Here is a 16,519-nt window from a genome sequence, read left to right as displayed (position 1 = left end):
GCGGGCCGCGCGCCGACGCAGTGCGCTCGCGGGGCGGGCCCGGGGCGGCGGGTTGTGGTTCCGGTTCCGTCGCGGAGACACGTGAAGGTCGGGGAGCTGGTGCGGACTCCGTCTCGGCACGCGGAGCCGCGCTGGGATGGATTCCTCCTCGTCTTCCTCGGCGGCGGGGCTGGGCTCGGTGGACCCGCAGCTGCAGCATTTCATCGAGGTGGAGACTCAGAAGCAGCGCTTCCAGCAGCTGGTGCACCAGATGACGGAACTTTGCTGGGTGAGGAGCCTGGAGCTGGGACCTGGCCACTGGACCTACTTTCCCCCTGTCCTTGTCCCGCGGGACTTGCCAGTACGCCCGGGATTTGGGGAGGAGGGGCGGCCCGGCAGTACCGCGTGGTTTCCTCTGGCCGAGCCGGAAGGGAGAGAGGGTGAGTCCACTTCTCAAGGGACTGTCACGCCGGACCTCGGCTTTGTTGGTGCAGAGGACTGAGGATCATAGACGACTTATGCCATTGTCCCAACCAGCACTTTAGGCACCAGAGGTTGAAGCTGCCTAGTGCCAGTCACTAAGACTGATGAGACCCTCCCCCCGCCCCAATACTGGGATTTTACTTGTGGAACCCTGAGTCCCAGGGCGTCAGTGAATCACCTGTTCCTGGACCCTTCAGGGTTTACCCTGATGACCCAGTTGCTCTAACTTGTCCCCATGACGAATGAGTGGGCCTAGCCCACTAACTATAAAAGTGGTGTAATCTCTCCAACGTATACACTTACTTGCCTTCTTGTTGGATTGTTGTGTAATACCAAGGCGTTTCGGGTCTGAAGGTTGAGGAATTGAGTGTGCCCTGTGAGGAGACTTTGGCAAAAGGCTGGAAGGCGTTTGCAGCTTGGGATCAAAGTGTTCTCTGGCTGCCAAGGACAGCATAACTGCCCTGGCTTGACATACAAAGTTCACAGAATTCAGAAGCCAAGGATAATTTTCCTTGGAAGTGGAGGGTCTAAGGCTTGTGTACACAGCAGAGAATAATGAACAAAATTCATTTGAACCATTTAACTTGAGCTGTCTACAGTGATTGGTTTCCATAATCCTTTCCCCATAAACTTATGGTATTGCCGGACTCTGACCCTTAAATGCTTGCTTAACTTCTGTCTGCCTTGGACCAGACTGCTTTGATTCTTTTAAAAAAGTCTGATTAATCATTACATTTGGACTAGGAGGGGGTGTAGTTAAGGACTCCTTTAAGAATCTATAAGCTATGGGCCCTTTGGGAAAATTCATACAATTTTCCATTCATCTTGAGGGGATTCAAGAACCTCTGGCTTAAGTAGACTAGGTTATAGAATCTCAGGTCAGAGATTTTCCTTTCTTCTTTGGTAGGTTTTAGGGTGTCTTGCTGCAATGATTTATCCTTTCACCCTTTTATCCTGCAGTTAATTTAAAGGCATTTAGTGCAAGGGGCGTTGCGGAGTTGTAGCCAAATTCGGCGAAGGGTTACTTCACTTGTATTTTGCCATTTTTTTGCTCTAGTGTCTCAGTTCCACCATCTTCTGGCCCTATGACTTTGAGCAAAGTATCTCTGTGCCACAGCTGCCCTCTTTGTAAAGTGAGGATTAATAATAGTATCTGTTCCATAGGGATGTTGTGAGATTTGAATGTAAGATTGTAGAAAATTGCTCGCCACAAAGGAAACTGCCAAATGTGACTATTCTTAACATATCAGATACTGTTTTCGGGTGAAGTTTTTCCTCTAAGCAACAAGAAGTTGCCCCCCTCCCCCTTTTTCCAAGTTCCTTTTGTGATTCTGTATCTTGTTCTGATCAGGAGAAGTGCATGGACAAGCCTGGGCCAAAGTTGGACAGTCGGGCTGAGGCCTGTTTTGTGAACTGCGTTGAGCGCTTCATTGATACAAGCCAATTCATCTTGAATCGACTGGAACAGACCCAGAAATCCAAGCCAGTCTTCTCAGAAAGCCTTTCTGACTGATCTCAGCATTACCTTTTGGAAAAGAAAGGTAGTTCAAGAAATGAAGAGCGATTGATGGGATGGTTGAAGAAAAGGCTATGGGAGATTCCTCCCACCTTTGTCACTCTTGGGACATCCTGTCATCTGAGAAGGAACAAAGACCAATTTTGTGTGTGTGTGGGGCTTGGGGGTCATATGGGTATTTGGTTGTGTTTTTTAATGCTAATCTTGTGAAAACAATTGACAAATGAATGGAAGACTCTACTGGATGCATATTACTGTATATGGGACTGTGCTTTTCTCCAAGTCCCATTAACTGCTTCCTATAATTTTGATAGTGGAACTGCTTTCTATAATTTGATAGTGGGACCACATGGATAAAATCTGTCATTTGCGTGGACTCATTTCAGATTTCTGGGGAGACTGATACACATCTTGGTGTCTCTCAGAAAGGGCGGCAGTGGGGGAAGAGTAATTTGGTACTTAACTATAGGCCTCCTTATCTAGTGTTTAATTTAACTATCAGTGCTGGCAAAAAAAAGGCTGTGGAATGTTCATACAGTACATTTCAGCTTTCTAGATTCTCTCTCTCCTTTATACTGTGATTTATTTACATATCTATATGAAGTGTGGTCTCGAGGTAGTACAGGTAGCCTGAGAGTATAGAGGCCTTTAGTTAGAAAGGAGTCTACCCAGTGAACATAATTCTCATCACTAAACTGCCACGAGGAAGAAATTAACTTGCCCTGTATATCAGGGTCCAAAAAATTCAAAGATGTGCCTAAATAAGCTATAAAGACTTAGGCCAGTCAAAAACTAACAGCAGTTTCAGGTAGAGGTGCATGCCTAATGTAAATCAGTGTAGATTCCATTTACTGCGTTCTTTTGATCACTGAAATAAAAGCTTCTACAAGATTCAAGTCTGTGATTGAGAAGGCTTTCTATTCTGGTCATCAGCTGCACCCTGGAGAGATTTGGTGTGGGCTGCTTCCAAGGCTGAAATGTAGTCAGTCTGAGTACCTGCCCTCTGCAAGGTACGGCACAATATTCTAGGGATCCCGGACCTTCTTGTGAGAAAAGAGAGCCTTGAGATGAGATGGGGAGGGAAGCAATTTAGTGCTGACAGTCAGTTCCCTGAGTGTACTGGAAGAGGTTACAGTGACTGGATTCCCCTCCTCTTACTTCAAATCCCAGTAGACTGGAGTATAGACCTAAAGTGGAACTTCTTGTTGGGAGCCTTTAGTGCAAATCCATGAAAGATGGGCAAATACATTTTTCTAGAAGCCTCAAATCCTGGTTTAACTTACCCCCATATAAACACTACAAGGAAATTTTTAAAAATCCTCATGCAAACATGATTCAACAAACATTTAAGTGCTTACTCTACCAGACACTGTTTTTGGTGCCAGGGATTCAGCAGTGCACAAAAACCACATCCCTGACCATGTGGAGCTTATGCTCTAGTGAGGGGAGACAGGCAACAGACAGAAATCATGTCATTGTGATGAGGGCCATGGAGAAAAAGCAGAGCGAGCACGTTAGGGAATGTTCGTGGGGCCTTGTGATTTTAGATGGTCAGAGAAGGCCTCATTGGGCAGGTGGCATTTCAGCAGAGACCTGAAACAACTAAGTGACCAAGCCATGTAGCTGTCTGGGAGAAGAACATTTCAGGCAGAGGTGATGGCAAGTCCTCAGGCCCCCAGGTAGGAGCCACATGCTGTGATGCCAATGTAGAATAGTCAAAAGGTCAGTATGGCTGGAGTAAAATGATTACGGAGAGTGGGAAGAAAGAAAGTTGGAGAAACATGCGTGAGAGGGATTGGGGCTGGGGGCCGGGACGTGCACTGGTCATGCAGGGCGTTGTAGACCATTGTAAGGATTTGGCTTTTATCAAGCAAGGTGGGGAGCCATTTGGGGAGGTGGGGAGGGGTTTTAGCAGATGAGTAACATGATAGAACTTAAGTTTTGGGAGAGTCTGCCTGCTGTTAGGAGAACATGTACATGGTAAAGAAGTAATAGTAGCAGCAGCAGCATACTGGCATTTTGAAGTCCAGGAGAAATCAGGCTTTTAGGGTGGATAGCCGGCATACACCTTGTATCTATATGCCCCTGTTGATTGTCTTCCCCACAAAATTTAGTGTGTTCACGTAAAACCTCAAGTCATAAAGGAAGGGTGCTTTAGTCTTTCCTTCATTCTTCCTTTTTATTTTATTATATACTATTTATTTATTTTATTACTATATATCATTATTCCTTCTTATTCTTCATTTCATATTAAAATATTCTCATTACATTTAGACACAAATGTCTTTGTTTTACAGTATTATTACTTGCTCAGGTTATATACATAATGAGAAAGAGGGTCTGTCAGAGTCATACAATGTGCTTGAGCACCAAGTATTGTTCGACACTACTGGGCACAAGCCAATGGGGAAGAGAAGAGAACTTTTGCCCCCTCCTCAAGAATGTTAAGTACCAGAGCACACTTTGAGTTTTTGTTTGTTTTGTCAATCTCAGAAATTTATTTTCAGAACCTTGATAGAAAGGTGGTACTTTCAGCCCTCATGACATATGAAGTCCTCATTTCAAATATTCAGGGTAGGAAACTCAAGACTCAACTGTAAAACACGAGGATTGGGTTAGCAGACACTTTCTGCAATGAAATCTTACTTGAAAGCCTAACATATAAAATAGAAAAGCAATTGCTCTGGTGGCAGGGCTGTCGGGAGGCCTGCCACTCTTGGGTCTGCACCCCACTGCCTTGCATCCCTCCCCTGGTGCCTAAGGCACTGTCTCAGGAGCTCTCCATGATGTGAAAACGAACCAGACTATCCCCGAGGCCCTTGCCCATGAGTCCGTGAATGAACGTTAGGGATAACAGATACAAAGAAATCAAGCAAGACCTTCGTATTTATTTATGATAACAAATAAATCTCCATAGTAGTTTGAGTTAAAAAATGTAACAAGTCAATAAACCCCATGTGAAATAGCTTTTACATGGAAAGCAATTGATGGCCTTTTTTTTTTAAACCGATTTTCCCTCATATCAATACCTTAATAAAAAATCTTGGCCTAAGGAGATTTTATTCCAAAACCACCCAGTACTGCTTCTCTTAAGACTCCTCATACTTTCAGCCTTATTTTTGTTGGCATCTTCTGGACTCAAAAAGGGTTGATGGGGGCCGGCCTGGTGGCGCAGCGGTTAAGTGCGTAGGTTCTGCCTCAGCAGCCCAGGGTTCGCCGGTTCGGATCCCGAGTGTGGACATGGCACCGCTTGGCAAGCCATACTGTGGTAGGAGTCCCACGTGTAAAGTAGAGGAAGATAGGCACAGATGTTAGCTCAGGGCCAGTCTTCCTCAGCAAAAAGAGGAGGATTGGTAGCAGATGTTAGCTCAGGGCTAATCTTCCTCAAAAAATTAATTAATTAATTAAAAAGAAGGTTTTATGGAGAAATGTCTGGTAACCTTCAATTTCATTCCATGGAAGAGTAAGGATATTGTTTAGATGTATTAATCTCAAGTCAGAGGGCAACAGGTACAGACAAAAAGGGACATCTCAAAAGTTATGGAGTAAAAAAAGGCCAAAAATCATGGAAAGGAAAGCATAAGTGGTACCACTAAAGTCGCTGAGGGTCATATGCTGCCATTCCTTGAAAAAAATGGCAGAGCAGGTCATGATAGCAGTAGGCAAGGAAATCCGACATGGGAATGACTGCAGAGGTACTGAAAATATCCAAGGCCTGTTCAGATCGTTCATTTGAATCGGCTCACCCAAGTCAGAAGACAAAGCAGGACTATCCAGTCCAGGGCTGGTTTTGTGATTGGCTTCCCTAAAACAGCTGCTTCAAGTCAATGCCCAAACTTGATACCTGACACAGAAAGTGAGCCAAGAGCAGGATGAGAATAGACACTAGGAGGTTAGTCTGGCCATCTCGAGGTCCCACTATGAAGACTGCAAGTGGAACTGATCACACAGGGCCAAAAAGATGAATCCTGTGATACGAGAAATAAAGAAATCTTATTTCAAAAGAAGTAATTGAATTACTGTTTTTAGTCCTTATATAAGAAATGCTAAAGCAATTTGACAATTAAGTCATTACATCCTGTAACACCTTAACAAGTGAGCAGCATTTGAGCAATTAGCCATTTAATGTATGAATGAATAAAATTTGTATTGTGTGTCTAAAGCTATATCTTGCAAAAATCACTTTCAAAAAAGGCAAAGCCTATACATTATAGTTATGGTACTTTCTGCTACACAGAAATACATAGAAGGGACAATTAGGATATAGAAAACCAGGATCCGGATGATTCAGGAACTCTAGATGAACAAAAGGGCCCAAAGAATTTTGAGATGTATCTGCAATATAGTGATAATAACAGCTATGCTTTATTGAGGGTGTGCATGCTATTTGCCTTGCATTGTACTCAGTGTTTTACATGGATCATCTTTTTAAAAATTGCAACTCTATGAGAGAGGAACTATTAGTACGATAACCATTTTACAGATGGAGAACCTAAAGCTCAGAGAAATTAACTTATTCAAGATTACACAGCTAATAAGTTGTAGGGATGGAATTTGAACCCAGGCCATTTGACTCCAGAGCTCATGATCTGAACTACTAAAATAAGCTGCCTCCTAATACATTTAAAGATAGGAAGTAATGTTTGTCTAAAAGGCAGGGCCAGAATTACTGGAACATTTCATCCTAGAGATAGCATGGTGTAGTGGAAAGAAGGTAAGTTTTAGGGTTAGGCAGAACTGGGTTTAAATCCTGACTCTGCCAGCACCTGTGTTACCTTAGGGAAGCCACTTAACCTCTTTGATTCTCAGTGTCTTCATCTATAAAAGTGAGATGATAATGCCTGCCTTACAGGGTTGAAAAATGAGATCACATACAAAGCACTTGGTACACTGTAGATACTTTCATGGTAGCTATTATTTATTATTATTATTCAGAACTGAGCATCTTTGATAACCCTGGCAGAGTCATTGTGTGGGAGAACAAGAAGAGAAAAGCAAGAAGTTGGTTCATGAAACTGACCAGTTGAAGTGGCAGAGCTAATGGAGCATATGATATTAAGAATTTTTAGTTTTATCTTGCAAGCAATAGAAAATTTAGAAATAAGCCAAAAAAAGATAAAATATCATTTGAGTTTTAATGCTATACTTTGAAAAGGGAAGGAAGAAGGAGTAGAAAGAAAGGAAAAGGAAAGAGTGGGGAGTCAGGGACTCAGCAGTATTTGTTAAACTGTGCTTCAGACTGGAGTCAATTCCTTAAGGCCCCAAGCATTCAATATATAGCAGGACTGACCTGTGTACTAAACCAGCGTTGTTCAAGTTACAACTCTAATTTGGTCATGATATTGCTAGATGTGCTTTGTCACTACAAAGGAAACATTATCAACACTGCCTAGTTCTTTTTCTGAACAGCTGTCCTTCATCATCATTCTGTGGCAGGATAACCACCAGCTTGAAAGAGCTGATCCCTGCTTTTCAAGCACTTCCTTCTTTTTTCCTTCCCTCAGGCAGGTCCCAGGCATGCTTGCTTTTCTTTGTTTTTCTTAAAGCTGCCAATACCTCGGGGTTCTTCTTCCTATCAGATTAACTATTATTCCTAATTCACCCTGTTCTTCCTACTCAAGACAAGCACATAGGCCCTTAGCATGTTCAGGGTTATGCTCTGAGTCACTATGGGAAAATAGACAGGGGACAACACAAAGAATCAATATAGGGAAATTGCGCAGGTTACAGAATTTTACAATTTCCAAACACTCACCTCTGATTCATATTCCCTTCCTTACTGATACGGTGATTACTAAGATCCTCCTGTCTTTATTCTTTAGTGGGCTTTCATCAAGCTTCCCCACTTTGCACAAAACCCAGAAGCCATAAAATAAAAGGTGGTTAATTTTGTCTACATAAAAAAATCCTGAACAGCAAGACTTCCATAAAGGTAAAAGAAAATCAACAGATGGGGAACAAATATTTGAAACTTGTCTACAAAGGACTAATGTCCTTATTATATAAAGGGCTCCTATAAATCAATAATAAAAGGTCAATGATTTAATAGAAAAATGGATATAAAGAGACAGCTCAAAGAAATGGAAATATAAATGACTCGAACATGTGAAAAGATGTTTATATTTAAGAGAAATTTAAAAACCTACACTGAGATATCTCTCACCTATTAGACCGGCAAAGCAAAAGTCTGACAACATACTGTTGTGTGTGTGTGTAAGGGAACAGGCACTCTGTTAGGCTATAGTGGGAGTGTGCATTGCTACCACCTCCACAGACAGCAGTTTAGGAATATCTACCAAATTATAAATGTACAAACCTTCCATTCCAGAAATCTGACTTCCAGGAATTTATCCTACGGATATATTCACGTGCAAAATGACATACAAACAAGGTTATTACTACAGCACTGTTTGTAATTGAAAGGGACTGGAAACAACCTGAGTGTCTCTCAGTAAGCTATTGGTTAAATAATGTTCCACAAGATACTTATACTATACAGCTATAAAAAAGATTGAAGAGCCTCTTTATATACTGATATGGAATGAGCTCCTACGTATTGTTGTTTAATTAAAACAGTAAGATTCAAGGCACAATATGCTACCATTTGTGTAAAAAGAGAGGATTGAACTATATGCACATTTGCTTGAACAAGCATAAATGATCTCTTGAAGGATACTGTTAATTGTTGCCTCTAGGGAGAGGAACTGGGTGGTTAGAGGGTGTGATGGGAGGGAAGCTTCTTACTATATACCTCTTCTCTATGCCTTTTGAATTTTGAATCATGTGAATGTGTTACCCATCTAAAAAATAAATCTTATTTTAAAAAATAAAATTTCTCCCCACTTCAGAACTCTGGACTTTATTACAAACATAGTGAAGAGGTGTGATGGAAACCACTTCCAGGAATAAAGCCCTATATTTCAACTACAATACTTTCAGATGCCCACTAGTCTCAAATAGATTACTTATATATCTAAAGACTTCAAGCAGGGCTCGGAAAAGGGTTGGGTAAGGCATTTGCCTTGTGTACAAAATTTAAGGGGGTGCCAAAAAACTCAGTAATCAAGATAAATAGTATTTTAATGCAATATTTCCTAAAATAAAAATTAATACAAAAAATCCATGATGAACAAAATATCAAAATCTTAAAGAAAGACAGGATCAACAACAATGACATACCGAGCCCTACTGGAGCCTGAGGCCAGAAGAAAAATGTGGGCCCCAGATACATGTTTTTATGTATTCTTTTTTTTTTTTTTAAAGATTTTATTTTTTCCTTTTTCTCCCCAAAGCCCCCTGGTACATAGTTGTGTATTCTTCGTTGTGGGTTCTTCTAGTTGTGGCATGTGGGACGCTGCCTCAGCGTGGTCTGATGAGCAGTGCCATGTCCGCGCCCAGGATTCGAACTAATGAAACACTGGGCCGCCTGCAGCGGAGCGTGCGAACTTAACCACTCGGCCACGGGGCCAGCCCCTGTATTCTTTTTTTTTTTTTTTTTTTTTAAATTGCTGTAACACTGGTTTATAACATTATATAAATTTCAGGTGTATATTATTGTATTTCGTTTCCTGTGTAGATTACATCATGTTCACCACCCAAAGACTGATTACAATCCATCACCACACACATGTGCCTAATCACCCCTTTTGCCCTCCTCCCTCCCCCCTTCCCCTATGGGTAACCACCAATCCAACCTCTGTTGTTATGTGTTTGTTTGTCATTGTTTTTATCTTCTACTTATGAGTGAGATCATATGGTATTTGACTTTCTCCCTCTGACTTATTTCACTCAGCATAACACAGTCAAGGTCTATCCATGTTGTCACAAATGGCCGGATTTCATCCTTTCTTATGGCTGAGTAGTATTCCATTGTGTATATATACCACATCTTCTTTGTCCATTCTTCCTTTGATGGGCACCTAGGTTGCTTCCAAGTCTTGGCTATTGTGGATAATGCTGCAATGAACATAGGAGTGCAAGTATCTTTACACATTCATGTTTTCATGTTCTTTGGATAAATCCCCAGCAGTGGGATAGCTGGATCATATGGTAGATCTATTCTTAATTTTCTGAGGATACTCCATACTGCTTTCCATAGTGGCTGCACCAGTTTGCACTCCCACCAGCAGTGTATGAGAGTTCCCTTCTCTCCATATCCTCTCCAACACTTGTTGTTTCCTGTCTTGTTAATTATAGCCATTCTGACTGGAGTGAGGTGATATCTCATTTTAGTTTTGATTTGCATTTCCCTGATAGTTAATGATGTTGAACATCCTTTCATGTGCCTGTTGGCCATCTGTATATCTTCTTTGCAGAAATGTCTGCTCAGATCTTTTGCCCATTATTTAATTGGGTTGTTAGGCTTATTTTGTTGTTGAAATGGATGAGTTCTTTTTTTTTTTTTTTTTGAGGAAGATTAGCCCTGAGCTAACATCCACTGCCAATCCTCCTCTTTTTGCTAAGGAAGACTGGCCCTGAGCTAACATCCATGCCCATCTTCCTCTACTTTATATGTGGGACGCCTACCACAGCATGACATGCCAAGTGATGCCATGTCCGCACCTGGGATCTGAACTGGTGAACCCCGGGCCATGAAAGCAGAACATGCGAACTTAACCGCTGGGCCACTGGGCCGGGCCCTATGAGTTCTGTGTATATTTTGGATATTAACCCCTTATCAGATATGTGATTAGCAAATATCTTCTCCCAATTGTTAGGTTGTCTTTTCATTTTGTTGATGGTTTCCTTTGGTGTGCAGAAGCTTTTCAGTTTGATGTAGTCCCATTTGTTTATTTTTTCTATTGTTTCCCTTTCTCGGTCAGACATGGTACTTGAAAATATGCTGCTAAGACTGATGTCGAAGAGCATACTGCCTATGATTTCTTCTAGAAGTTTCATAGTTTCAGGTCTTATATTCAAGTCTTTAATCCATTTTGAGTTGATTTTTGTGTTTGATGTAAGATAATGGTCTACTTTCATTCTTTTGCATGTGGCTGTCCAGTTTCCCAACACTATTGAAGAGACTTTCCTTTCTCCATTGTATGCTTGTGGCTCGCTTGTCAAAAATTAGCTGTCCATAGGTGTGTGGGTTTATTTCTGGGCTCTCGGTTCTGTTCCATTGATCTGTGTGTCTGTTTCTGTGCCAGTACCATGCTGTTTTGGTTACTATGGCTTTGTAGTATATTTTGAAATCAGGGAGTGGGATACCTCCAGCTTCGTTCTTTTTTCTCCGGGCTCCTTTAGCTATTCGGGGTCTTTTGTTGTTCCATATAAATTTTAGGATTCTTTGTTCTATTTCTGTAAAAAATGTTGTTGGAACTTTGATAGGGATTGCATTGAGCCTGTAGATTGCTTTAGGAAGCATGGACATTTTAACTATGTTAATTCTTCCAATCCAAGAGCACGGAATATCTTTCCATTTCTTTGTGTCTTCTTCAGTTTCTTTCAACAATGTTTTATGGATTTCACTGTACAGATCCTTCACCTCTTTGGTTAAATTTATTCCTAGGTATTTTATTCTTTTTATTGCGATTCTAAATAAGATTGTGTTCATCTTTTTCTGCTACTTCGTTGTTAGTGTATAGAAATGGAACTGATTTTTGTAGTTGATTTTGTATCCTGCAACTTTACCATATTCACTTATTATTTCTAAAAGTTTTTTAGTGGATTCTTTGTTTTTTCCCTATTTGTTTTTTGTGTCTCTGTTCTGCTTTTTAGTTTACTGTCCACCCTGAAGTTTGTATTCAGAATCTTGAGTAAAACATTTTCTGATGGCCTCTTATTTCCTTAGTCTAAACTGATTCAGTCCCTTTCCTCCTCTCGTCCTAAGTTATTGTTCTCATATCTTATTCCAACTTGTCTTGTGAGTTTGTGGTTAAAGGACAAGATTGTCTTTGTCTTTGGTGTTTTCCTTCCCTTTATCCTAATGCTATAGTTGAATATTTGCTATCCTATTCTGATTCTATGTGTCTCCTTACTCTGTGTTTTGTGACCCCTTTCTCCCTTTTTTTCTTTTTTCAAGTATGAGGGCCTTCTGGAGGATTTCTTATAGGGGGAGTCTCATGGCTACAAAGTCCCTTAGCTTTTGTTTGTCTGGGAAAGATTTAATTTCTCCCTCATATCTGAAGGATATTTTTGCTGGATAGAGTATTCTTGGCTGAAGATTTTCATCTTTTAAAGTTTTGAATATGTCATTCCATTCTCTCCTAGCTTCTAAGGTTTCTGCAGAGAAATCTGCTGAAAGTCGGAGAGAGGTTCCTTTGTAGGTTATTTTCTTCTGCCTTGCTGCCCTGAGTATTCTTTCTTTGTCATTCATTTTTGCCAGTTTTACTACTATATGCCTTGCAGTAAGTCTTTTTACATTGACAAATCTAGGAGATCTGGAAGCTTCCTTCACACATGTTTCCCTCTTATTCCCTAGATTTGGGAAGTTCTCAGCTATTATTTCTCTGAGCACGCTTTCTGCTCCATTTTCCTTCTCTTCATCTTCTTGAATACCCATAATTCTTACATTGCATTTCCTCATTGAGTCGGATTTTTCGGAGACTTTCTTCATTTCTTTTTAGTCTCAGTTCTCTCTCCTCCTCTGTCTGGAGCCATTCAACATGTCTATCTTCGATTATGCTGATTCGCTCCTCTATGGTGTCCACACGAGCATTCAGGGAATCCATATTTTGTTTTATCTCTTCCATTGTGTCTTTCGTCTCTAATATTTCTGATTGATTCTTCTTTATAGTTTCAATCTCTTGAGAAGTAGCTCCTGAACTTGTTGAATTGTTTATTTATATTCTCTTTTACCTCATTGAGTTTTTTGATGATAGCTATTTTGAATTCATTGTTGTTTAGTTTACTTATTTCTGTGTGCTCAGGACTGAGTTCTGGTGCTTATTGTTTTCTCTCTGGTTAGAGATTTGATGAAGTGCCTGATGTTGGAAGGACAGGACTTTCTCATTCTGATATTATTTGGTTGCAGTTACAGCCTATTGCCACTGGGTGGGGGGGTGAGAGCCACATATTCTGAGCCCTCTGCCTTCAGCCAAGATGGCATGGTATGGGTCGGGAGAGGGGCGCTTTCTCCTGCATGCAGTCCAGGGTTTCCTGATCAGCTCTCGCTATCTGGTCTCCTGGGATCTTGGCTTGATGAGGTCACCCCGTGCAAAAGCTTTTGCCCTGTTAGAGGGCCTCCCTCTAGGCTGCAAGGGGCCCAGGGAGTCCTGGGTGGTCCCATGGATGTGCGACCCCACCCCACTCCTTCCCTCATGGAGCCTCCTGCAGCAGCGACTGCAGTCTTTAGGGGAGGGAGAGAAGTTCTCTCTTACCCCATTCCAGCTCCTCAGAGGGGGGATCCAGCCTCTCTGCCCTCTGTCATGTGGCCACCACGACTCTCTGAGGATTTTGTGCTGTTAGGGTATTATCCGTTGGTATATGGTTGCTCCTTTTTGTTGTATGTTGGAGGGGAGAGAGTCCCAGGCAAGTTCACTCTGCCATGATGCTGACATCCTTTAGTGGATTCTTTAGGGTTTTCTCTATATAAAATCATGTCATCTGCAAATGGTGACAGTTTCACTTCTTCCTTTCCAATTTGGATCCCATTTATTTCTGTTTCTTGCCTGATTGCTTTGCTAGGATTTCCAATACTATGGTAAACAAGAGTGGCGAAAGTGGGCATCCTTGTCTGGTTCCTGTTCTTAGAGGGATAGCTTTCAGATTTTGTCCATTGAGAATGACATTAGCTGTGGGTTTGTCATTTATGGCCTTTATTATGTTGAGGTACTTTCCTTCTATATCCATTTTATTCACTTTTTATCATAAGTGGATGCTTTGTCTTGTCAGATGCTTTCTCTGCATCCATTGAGATGATCATGTCATTTTATTCTTTATTTTGTTAATGTGGTGTATCACGTTAATTGATTTGCAGATGCAGAATCATCCCTGCACCCCTGGAATAAATCCCCCTTGATCGTGATGTATGATCTTTTTAATGTATTGTTGTATTCAATTTGCTAGTATTTTGTTGAAGACTTTTGCATTAATGTTCATCAGTGATATTGGCCTGTAATTTTATTTTTTTGTGTTGTCCTTGTCTGGTTTTGGTATCAGGGTAATGTTGGCTTCATAGAATGAGTTAGGAAGCTTCCCCTCCTCTTCAATTTTTTCGGAGAGTTTGAGAAAGATAGGTATTAAGTCTTCTTTGAATGTTTGGTAGAATTCACCAGGGAAGCCATCTGGTCCTGGACTTTTATTTTTGGGGAGGTTTTTGATTACTGTTCTGATCTCCTTACTGGTGACTGGTCTATTCAAATTCTCTATTTCTTCTTGATTCAGTTTTGGAAGGTTGTATGATTCTAAGAATTTATCCATTTCTTCTAGACTATCCAATTTGTTGGTATATGGCTTTTCATAGTATTCTCTTATAATCTTTTCTATTTCTAAGATGTCCATTGTAATTTTTCCTCTTTTACTTCTGATTTTATTTATTTGAAACTTCTCTCTTTTTTCTTGGTGAGTCTCACTAAAGGTTTGTCAATTTTCTTGATCTTTGCAAAAAGCTAGCTCTTGGTTTCATTGATTTTTTCTTTTTTTTTGGTCTCTATTTCATTAATTTCTGCACTGATTTTTACTATTTCCTTCCTTCTGCTGATTTGGGGCTTTGTTTCTTCTTCTTTTTCCAATTCCTTTAGATGCACTGTTAGATTGTTTATTTGAGATTTTTGATGTTTGTTGAGGTAGGCCAGTATTGATATAAACTCTCTTCGAACCTCTTTTGCTGTATCCCATAAATTTTGGCATGTTGTATTTTCATTTTCATTTGTCTCTAGGTATTTTTTTATTTCCCCTTTTGTTTCTTCATTCACCCAGTCATTGCTCAGTAGCATTCTGTTTAATCTCCACATATTTGTGGCTTTTCTGATTTTCTTCCTGTGGTTGATTTCTAGTTTCATCCCTTTGTTGTCAGAAAAGATGCTTGGTATTATTTCAATCTTCTTACATTTATTGAGACTTGTTTTGTGGCCTAATATGTGATCAATACTGCCGAATGTTCCATGTGCATTTGAAAAGAGTGTATATTCTGTGGTTTTTGGATGGAATGTTCTGTATGTATCTACTAAGTCCATCTGGTCTAATGTGTCGTTTAAGGCCAATGTTTCCTTATTGATCTTCTGTTTGGATGATCTATCCATTGGGGTAAATGGAGTGTTAAAGTCCCCTACTACTATTGTGTTACTGTATATTTCCCCTTTTATGTCTGTTAATAATTGCTTTATATATTTAGGTGCACCTTTGTTGGGTGCATAGACATTTACAAGTGTTATATCTTCTTGTTGGATTGTTCCCTTTATCATTACGTAGTGCCCTTCTTTGTCTCTTGTTACAGTTTTTGTTTTAAGGTGTATTTTGTCTGATATAAGTATTGTTACCCCAGCTTTCTTTACATTGCTATTTGCATGGACTATCTTTTTCCATCCCTTCACTTTCGGTTTGTGAGTGTCTTCAGATCTGAAGTGTGTCTCTTGTATGCAGCATATATATGGGTCTTGTTTTTTTATCCAATCAGCCATCCTATGCCTTTTTATTGGAGCATTTATTCCATTGACATTTAAAATAGCTATTGATAAGTATGGACTTATTTACGTTTTGTTACCTTTTCTATGGGAGTTTTAGAGTTCTTCTCTGTTCCTCTCTTCTTCTCTTGTTCTCTTCCTTTGTGATTTGATGGCTTTCTTTAGTATTATGCTTGGGTTCCTCTCTCTTAATTTTTTTTATATTTACTATAGGTTTTAGGTTTGTGATTACCATGAGGTTCATATATAATAACCTATGTATGTAGCAATCTATATTAAGTTTATGGTCTCTTTAGTTTGACCTCTTTCTAAAATCTCTACTCTTTATTCCCCTCCTCCCACATTTTATGTTTTTGATATCATATCTAACCTCTTTCTGTGTGTGTATCCATTACCCTCTTATCATCGCAATAGATAATTTTAGTACTTTTGTCTTTTGACCTTCATATTATCTTCATAGGTCATTGATCTGCTACCTTTACTGTATTTTTGCCCTTACCAGTGATTTTAATGCTTTTTTTCTTTTTTTATAATTTTCTTATTCCTATTTGTGGTCTTCTTTTTCCCACTTAAATAAGTTCCTTTAGCATTTCTTGTAAAACTGGTTTCTTGGTGATAACCTCCTTTAATTTTTGCTTGTCTGTGAAACTCTTTAACTCTCCTTCCATTCTAAATGATGACCTTGCCAAGTACAGTATTCTTGGTCGTAGGTTTTTTCCTTTCAGCACTTTAAATATATCATGCTACTCCCTTCTAGCCTGTAAGCTTTCTGCTAAGAAGTCAAATGATAGCCTTGTGGGGCTTCCTTTGTATGTAACTTGTTGCTTTTCTCTTGTAGCTTTTAGGATTCTCTCTTTATCTTTAATTCTTGACATTTTAATTATAATGTGTCTTAACGTGGGCCACTTTGGGTTCATCTTGTTTGGTGCTCTCCATGCTTCCTGTTCCTCATTGTCTGTTTCCTTCCTCAGGTTAGGGA

The 16,519-nt window shown here is 40.2% G+C and overlaps 1 protein-coding gene across 1 annotated transcript; it reads left to right on the top strand.

Moving 5' to 3' along the window:
* Positions 1–6: 6 nt before the first annotated feature.
* On the top strand, positions 7–2,874 carry TIMM8A (translocase of inner mitochondrial membrane 8A). Its single transcript, XM_023633370.2, has 2 exons — positions 7–268; positions 1,814–2,874. Exons 1-2 carry the CDS (start codon positions 137–139, stop codon positions 1,973–1,975), a joined length of 294 nt encoding a protein of 97 aa, XP_023489138.1. The 5' UTR covers positions 7–136; the 3' UTR covers positions 1,976–2,874.
* Positions 2,875–16,519: the final 13,645 nt, after the last annotated feature.

Source organism: Equus caballus, chromosome X, assembly GCF_041296265.1.
Source record: "Equus caballus isolate H_3958 breed thoroughbred chromosome X, TB-T2T, whole genome shotgun sequence".
NCBI classification, from domain to species: Eukaryota; Metazoa; Chordata; class Mammalia; order Perissodactyla; family Equidae; genus Equus; species Equus caballus.
The sequence above is the reverse complement of the archived record's forward strand: the minus strand, read 5'-3'. Positions and strand labels throughout refer to the sequence as shown.

Bases quoted from the DNA above. Each gene is read 5' to 3' on its own strand.
- TIMM8A (XM_023633370.2), top strand. From the start codon at position 137: ATGGATTCCTCCTCGTCTTCCTCGGCGGCGGGGCTGGGCTCGGTGGAC. The intron at 269-1,813 runs GTGAGGAGCCTG...TGTTCTGATCAG, and splicing joins AGATGACGGAACTTTGCTGG to GAGAAGTGCATGGACAAGCC.